The following is a 7,875-nucleotide window of genomic DNA, read 5'->3' on the forward strand; positions in this document are numbered from 1 at the left end:
TATTCATCATTTGAATTAATCCATCCAGCATAAACTAAAAACGCATATGTAAACTGAAAACTTTCAAATATAAATTGATTTCTCAAGGGTGGTAAAATGTTCCAAATTCAACATTCATTTTCGATCTAATCGGATATGAAATTTAAATTAGATATTTAGACTTTCAAAGTTGGATTTCAAAATATAATTTTTAATTTTGTATTATTATTCTTAAATATTTTTTAGTGGATATAGATATCTATAAAGCACGGATCATATGAATTTCCAATATTCTAAAATATATCAAGATATCCAATTTTCATGTCTAATTATAGAGGCCTATTTTGACATATAGATCTTGACCTCCGACGACGTAATTCCTCATATCCATGAGCTCCTCCGGTCCAAATCACACAACCCGACCCACCATTTTGGATATCCTTATTCGCAAACCCGGTACAATTACAATCCTTAGAACACCTCTCCTTACATTCATTCAACCCAATTGTCTTGTCCACAATTGCTGTGCTTGTACCAGGCAGCTTCATCCTCTTCATCAAAAGAAAAAACCCATCTCTGTGGCAGTTCAGTCGTGACTTCCTCACACATCCCTCAAATGTATCTCCCAAAGCCCAAGCCGTCACATTCTTTGGAACAAAGCCTTTGATACAGTTACACGTCGGTGATGTTTTCGTGTCACAATAACTATCACGACCACATATTTGGTACAAATCGCATTTCTCGGTCGGTAAAACGCCAAACAAGTTCCATTCCGATGATGTCGTATCCCATCTGGATATCTGTAATAATCTTTCGGTAGTCAGTGTAAATCTCACGTAGTGCATGCTATGGTCGGTGACTTTGAAACTATAAGCAACTTCCCCTCTGTTCTCTATGAAGTTGTTAACAACGTCAAAGTAGCTCCAGTTTTGCATCGTCGGTATGCCACTAAACCCGACTCCATTCCACGGACCGGATCGGTACAATAGAAACTCTTTCTTGAAAAGATAAAACTCAGGTAGCCCTTGAGTTCCGAGTTTGAACGAGAAGTCTCCGCTTGAGGGATCATAAGGGCTTCTCCAAGAACTGAGGAAAGTCTCGTGTCCTGTTTTGAGATCCCGACCAATTTTCATCTCCGGGAGTAATGTGTCCACCGGATAATCAAAGCTTTGCCACAAGAATCGGTTTTGATAGTTGCCTTTGGAGTCTCTAAGCACGAAGTTGCCGTTATCGAGCAGCTCTGCCACCACTGGAGATTTCACCGTTCTCGTTAGATTCGTTGACCAAACAAGAGTACCAGAATGATCAAGAAGGACGAGGTTAGCGTAAGAGATCTTTAATGTTCCGATAGACTTGGAAAGAGGGTTATCTCTGTTGGCAACCCATACATAAGTTCTCTCAGAGATTGACTTGTACCAAATCCCAAGATACCAATGATCACCATTTCGAGAGCTTGTTGTAGTTTTGAAGAAACCTAGCTCGAAGATGTTACCGGGAGACACAATGGTTCGGTTGCTTGAGATTGTTAGAGTTTCTGTAGATGACAAAGTGTTTATCGAGAAAACATGAAGAAACAGAGCTAATAAGACAACGAAGAAGAAGAAGAAGAAAGTGTAAGAATGGTAATAGTTTGGTGTTACGCCTCTCATCTTCACGACTTTCTTTCTTATGCTCTTCTTTGTTTCTTAAAACCTATATTTATAGATTTCTTCACATGTTGGTTTTCAAATTTGCAAAACTCATTACAATTATTTCTAGCAGACAAGACAAATGTAATTTTCCACGTTCTATGACTTTTCAGTACCTCATTGATTCACTTCAACAAACTACTGTCATTAGTCGATAACGTCACCATGTGAAATTAATTTGCTCGTGCAACATAACATATGTTGTTGAACAAGTATATTTATTCATCCATGATCCTCGTCCCCAAGAAAGTCATGCTATGGCACTCGTAAATGCATTTATCGTTACGTTCGATGTATTTTAATCTTCTCGATGTATTTCGAATTCTACTTCCATGACATCTATGCTCGCAATAAGTCGCAATCTAACAAGCAGCGAAAGTTGCCGAAGCAGCCCAAACAAACACATCCTTAACATATTGTTGATGATTCTCCATTTAGTGTTCACGGAGGGAAAACATAACGGAAGCATGATTAGCATTCTAGGATTAACATGTCTTATTAGAGCAATTTTAATTTTTAATTTAGATTCCCGGTTCATTGGGTTAGATCCAATTCTATCCGGTTTTCATGTGAGACTGGATTTACAATTGCAATTAACGTACCGGATGTTATGGGCCATAATGGGTCTACAGGCCCAATTGTAATGACATATTCACACACGTGTCGATCCCTTTTCATTAGTTTCTTCACACGGTGATCGTTTGTTCGTTGAAGAAGAACAACAACCATCAATTTCCGGACGAGCAAGCCGAGGAGGTCTGTTTGTACAAAAACTCGAAACTACTACTCTTCTGTCTGATTGTAGCAACTCCATCACTGTATTTATATTCATCTCCATCTGGGTTTTCGAAGGTAACACTTCTCTGTTCGTCATCTTCCATTTTCCTGTGTGTTTAATGTGTAATCTCCGATTTCCTTTTTTGTTTATTTTGTAATTCCCTCTAATAGGTATAAGAGATGAAAATTTTGGTCGATCTTGACTTTGTGTCGTATTTTTTTTTGTAAATTGATTTTTGTAGGTGTTTTTTTTTCACAGTACTTGGACATAGATTTGGTAAATCTACTGTTTCTATAATGTTTTGAACTAAAACACTTCCACTTTTCCTTTTAGCTTTAGCAATGCAGGCATGAAAGAAAAGAATTCCACTACCGCCTCTACACTTGGACGGATTTTAGCTACTTGTTCTAAACAGGTTGGTTTGACAGCTCCAATTACTTTTTTTTTTTTTTAGGTTTCGTAATGAATTTGTGATAGTTTTGCTAGTTGTTATATTACGACATCAATTTTAAAGAATGTGTGAAATTATATTATGTCAATTGTGAAGCGATAATTCTTTTACGTGTGCATTGTGTCTTGAAGATCCAGTCCTTGTTATTGACTAGAAAGTAAACTTGTTACAGGCCAAAGACTACGGGAGCTGTGTTGCATCTAAAGTTCATGAGGTTGAAAGAGATATATGTTTGAAAGAGTTTCTTGCGCTGAAGAGTTGTATGCAGCATACGGTATATTGAACTATATTGTTAGAGTCTTGTCTTGATCATTTTATCCTCATCTTTGTAGACTAATCTGTTCTATTATCATGTTTTTTTTTCTTATAGATCCGAGGAAAGGCTTGAATCACAATTATATTCTCCTTTTCGTTAGAGGCATTTATCAGCACTGCTTGAAGTTTTAACATGTACGCCTTTCTTTTTTATTTTCAAATCTTTGTGAAACATTTCTGAGTTAGTCTGTGGTTTTTTATAAAAACTTTAATTGACTCAGTCCCATCATAAAGTGGGACATCCATTTCATAACATTTCATTTTGGACTAAAGTTTGGTTCCTTTGAAATTTGGGAAACTGAAATGTATGAATATGTCTAGCAGGAATTCAAGTGCACAGGCAGGTGTTGGTTCTGGTGCTTTATCACATGTCTATATACATCATCCATCCCTACGTTGCAATATTCCTGAATCCAATGGGTTATTCTATGATGATGCCAACAGATTGCTAATATGTACCACATCTAGTCAGGTGTTTTATTCTTTTCCTTTGAAATGTTTGATTTGATTTTGTTTTACCCATAACTGATATCTTCCATTAGCCTGATGATTCATATCCTTTGATTATTTCCCAATTTTTTCATTTAGGTCTTTTCATGGGAAACATCCCCCTTTAATCCAGACGTACCTCCTTCAGTTGATTCTATAAGTGAAGGGCCTATTCTATCAATCAGATTTTCTCTTGATAAAAAAGCGATAGCTGTCCAAAGATCTGACTGTGAAATACAGTTGTTTAATCGAGAGACCAAGCAGATACTTAACCACAAATGCAAGGCAGGATCAGAGAGCATTCTCGGATTCTTTTGGAGTGACTCTCCATTATGTGATCTTGCAATTGTAAAGACCAGGTAAACTTGCTTTGTTTTCTGCATAGTTTGACAACAGAGAAATATTTCCAATTCTGAGATTGTTTGCAACCTTTTCAGTTGAATTTTAAAGACTGATTGGTTGTAGTTGAGAATTCTAATAACTTGTTTAAACGGGAATTTATTGGCTTGTAAGCTTTGATTTTAGAATAGTTGTACCATTTGACTTGGTATTTCTAAGGCAAATAACCCTTTCAGTATCGGGTAATTGGGTCTGGACATTCCTTTCACAATAGAGCAACCTATACATAGTTGTTTCTGTCTTCAGCTCGTCTATTTTACTATAACTTTCAACATTTCGCTTATCATTTGTCTTTCTCTTATTCTTTTCCCCTCTAATGAAATCTTTTTTTTTGGTCTCAGTGGTATGGACTTGTTCGCTTGTGATTCTATGTTGAATTCACTACGTTTGGTGGAAACCAAAAAGGCGAATGTGAATTGGTACATCTATACACATGAAACTCGATTGGTTCTTCTTGCATCAGGACTGCAATGCAAGACATTTAATGGATTTCAGGTGAACTCCTAGAAAAGTACAAAAAGATGAATTTTGCTATGTGAAAGAGCTTTTCCAACTTTGTTACGTATAGGTTGCATCCAGTTAATTTGATGTTCATGGCCTTAAGATATATATGCTACAGTTTTCATTCAGCTTTTATGGTCGAGTTAACAATTAAATAACTTAAAATATGATCCACTTTTCCAGCTTTCCACTGCAGGAGTTGTTCGTTTACCGAGATTTGAGATGACAATGGCTAGATCTGAATCAAACAGTAAACCTATTCTCTCTGCTGGAGATCTCCACTTAGTCACTGTGTATGATTCTTCTATGTGTTCCTCTTTTCCTCCTATTTTTTGTCATTATCGCACTACGTACCTTGAGAGTAAATCTGTATCATTCTCTTTCAGCTATGGCCGAATATATTGCTTACAAGTGGACAGGGAGGCAATGCTACTGCATCTATACAGGTTCTACCGTGATGCAGTCGTCCAACAAGTTAGTTTACTTTTCCTTAGTTCCTGATATCTGGTTATTCAGATGCCATTTAGGCAAGTCTACTATATGTTCAATAAAGATCATGTGTGCATTTAGATCAGCAAACTTCTAAAATTTAAAAGTTGCAAGTTCATAGGAAAATCATTACACATGAATTACTCTAATTGCAACTGCAAGAGGAGGGTAACCTATACGAAGTTGATGCTAATATTACTTTTTCTTTAGTTATGTTACTAATTTGGCATTGCAAAACAACTTATCTTGTGTTCTGGACATGAGATCATTTTCCAAAGTTCTGCTCTTTATTTGTTCATTGGATTGGCTCTTATTTACAGGGTTCTTTACCAATATACTCAAGCAAGTTGTCGGTGAATGTGGTCGACAATTTATTGCTTGTGCACCAAATCGATGCAAAGGTTGTCATCATCTACGACTTATTTGTGGATTCTCGAGCTCCTGTATCTGCGCCTCTTCCTTTACTGTGGAGGGGTTACCAAGTCTCTGAGACATCGTCTCAAGCTGTTAACAAAGAAATTGAGAGCTCAGAATCATCTACAAGCAATGAAAACATAGTCATGTATGAAGATGGCTGGACCTTTCTGGTTCCAGACCTTATTCTGGATCAGACAAACAAGGTTTTATGGAAGATACATTTGGATCTTGAGGCAAGTTGGCTTTCATTAGTTTATCCAGATGACAGTTAATTCTTAGATATGTCGTAAATGTTCAGTATTTAATACTATGTGCTGCAGGCAATTTCCGCTAGCAGCTCAGACAGGACGTCTCTTCTAGAATTCCTGCAGCGAAGGAAGTTGGAAGCAAATAAGGTCCAAACTTTCTGTTAATCTGTGTTTTAGATAGGAGTTTAAAATTTTGCCCAAAAAACAAGATATGAGTCTAAAATAAACATGATGAAGCACCTGTTTGTAGCAGCAAACCGTTTGAGGAATAAATCATAGACAATTGATAAAGAATCTTGGAACTTTAGTTATGGTTTTTGCGCAGTTAGTGAAGTTATATGCAAGTCTAACTTAGGAAATAACTAGTGCTCGTTTCCATATTTAATGGTTTGTAGCGGTTGATGACTCTTTTTCTATGATTACGTGAATTTATAGTGTCTCCAGGAAAAGTGGTTCACGAAAAGTGTTCGGTGTTTGTAGTAATCTTGGTTGGATCTTTTGATGGTGTTGATTACGTTATTGCAGGCCAAACAATTGTGCTTGGGGATAGCAAGGGCTATTATTTTGGAACGTCGACCAGCAACCCAGGTAACTCAGGCAATCGATGTACTAGTCACAGCATATTCCTACTCGGTTAAAGCCGGTACATACAAGGAAATAAAGAACGAAAACGCCACTGCATCTACTCCAACCCCTGGTGCATCTCCTGGTAAAACCTTTGAACCTGAAAATGTTATTTTATGCATGAATATGCTAAATGAGTGACAATCTCTTAACACATCTTCTCAACTTATCAACCTTTGGATTCTGAAGATAGCGAAAGACATAGGCAGTCTGGAAGCAATATTGATGAAGAAGTTGAGATGAACCTATCATCTGGTTCTCAGGAGAACATGTTTTGTGCTGATGAACAGCAAGAATCTCAACTCTCTTCACCGGCAATTTCACCCGATGAGCTCTACAAGTTTGTATTTACTTCTGTGGAGGAAATGATGGTTGAGGAATCAGAGTACCTAGTTGCTATCATCACCGAGTTCCTTCGCAGGTAAACTAACTTTTTCTTCCGTCTGTTTGTGTTTCCAGAGACTAAAGAAACTTGGTTTTTGCTTTAGATCTAGTCTCAGTTTACCAATTCTGCAGTTTCTTACTTTGATCCTTTGTTGCAGTATAAGTGCAGAAAAACTCAAAGTGGATTTGAACATCTATGTGATGACCATCAAACTTTTAGCTTACAGTAAGCGATTTGCAGAACTGTCGCTATTCACCACAAACAAGGTTTGTTATTCTTCTTTATCTGTGAAGACAAAACCTCCTCTAAGGTTTCTTGTTCTTAGAGTTTAGGCTACATTTATGTGCAGATAATCGAACCATCAAAGGAAGTCGCGTTCCAACTTCTGGATAGTGGTCGTCAAAATATCCGGGTAAGAAAACTTGGGCTTGATATGTTGAGACAGCTCTCCTTGCACCATGATTACATCTCCTCCCTTGTGCAAGATGGATACTATCTTGAAGCTCTGCGATATGCTCAGAAGCATAAGGTATAATATCTTAACAGATGAAAGTACACTATATCTGGTTTTGGTTTTGATTAATTCCGTGTATGCAAATTTGCAGGTGACGAGTGTGCGATCGTCGATGTTCCTAGAAGCAGCATTCGCGTCGAATGATATGCAGCATTTGGCTGCAATTTTGAGGGTCTTGTCGGAATTGATTCCCGGGTTTAAAGAAACTTCTGAATATTACACCTTTTATGGTCTTCTCAATGACACCAGTTCCTCAGTTGCTGTCTGAAGAGAATCTCATACCACATTTTATGTTCAAGAAAGTAAAATGATCTCTGGTTCTTCGACTGGATCTTGATAAATAAATGCTGTTGAACATTTTCTGGTTCCTATATAAGAATAACTATAAGAATTGGTTTTAAGACATCTCTAATGACGAGAAAGGTAAATTAAATTAAGGACCAAAATTAGATACAGTTTTGCTAAGTAGAATAAATATCTCTTTTTGTTTGGTTTGATTTGATATATTCAACATAATTTGTCTAAACACTGTCATCTTCAAATTGTTTGTTAAACTTTCATTTTTTTAGTAGGTCCAAGCTGTGACTAAGACACTTCA

At 36.9% G+C, this 7,875-nt stretch overlaps 2 protein-coding genes across 2 annotated transcripts, besides 3 other annotated features; one reads left to right on the plus strand and one right to left on the minus strand.

Annotated features, from left to right (window-relative positions):
- Nucleotides 1-53: 53 nt before the first annotated feature.
- On the minus strand, nucleotides 54-1,650 carry AT3G12000 (S-locus related protein SLR1, putative (S1)). The gene has a single exon (NM_112034.3). The coding sequence runs from the start codon at nucleotides 1,626-1,628 to the stop codon at nucleotides 309-311; it is 1,320 nt and encodes a 439-aa protein (NP_187807.1). The 5' UTR covers nucleotides 1,629-1,650; the 3' UTR covers nucleotides 54-308.
- A 709-nt stretch (nucleotides 1,651-2,359) lies between these two features.
- On the plus strand, nucleotides 2,360-7,773 carry AT3G12010 (C18orf8). Its single transcript, NM_112035.4, has 16 exons — nucleotides 2,360-2,519; nucleotides 2,779-2,860; nucleotides 3,069-3,170; nucleotides 3,267-3,346; nucleotides 3,536-3,683; nucleotides 3,800-4,059; nucleotides 4,441-4,594; nucleotides 4,784-4,893; nucleotides 4,987-5,074; nucleotides 5,410-5,739; nucleotides 5,827-5,901; nucleotides 6,280-6,463; nucleotides 6,568-6,799; nucleotides 6,921-7,029; nucleotides 7,113-7,292; nucleotides 7,369-7,773. Coding segments are annotated over exons 4-16 (2,049 nt in total). The 5' UTR covers nucleotides 2,360-2,519; nucleotides 2,779-2,860; nucleotides 3,069-3,170; nucleotides 3,267-3,344; the 3' UTR covers nucleotides 7,546-7,773.
- Nucleotides 2,795-2,860: a sequence feature (AT3G12010.uORF1-1).
- Nucleotides 3,069-3,170: a sequence feature (AT3G12010.uORF1-2).
- Nucleotides 3,267-3,284: a sequence feature (AT3G12010.uORF1-3).
- Nucleotides 7,774-7,875: the final 102 nt, after the last annotated feature.

Source organism: Arabidopsis thaliana, chromosome 3 (assembly GCF_000001735.4).
Source record: "Arabidopsis thaliana chromosome 3, partial sequence".
NCBI classification, from domain to species: Eukaryota; Viridiplantae; Streptophyta; class Magnoliopsida; order Brassicales; family Brassicaceae; genus Arabidopsis; species Arabidopsis thaliana.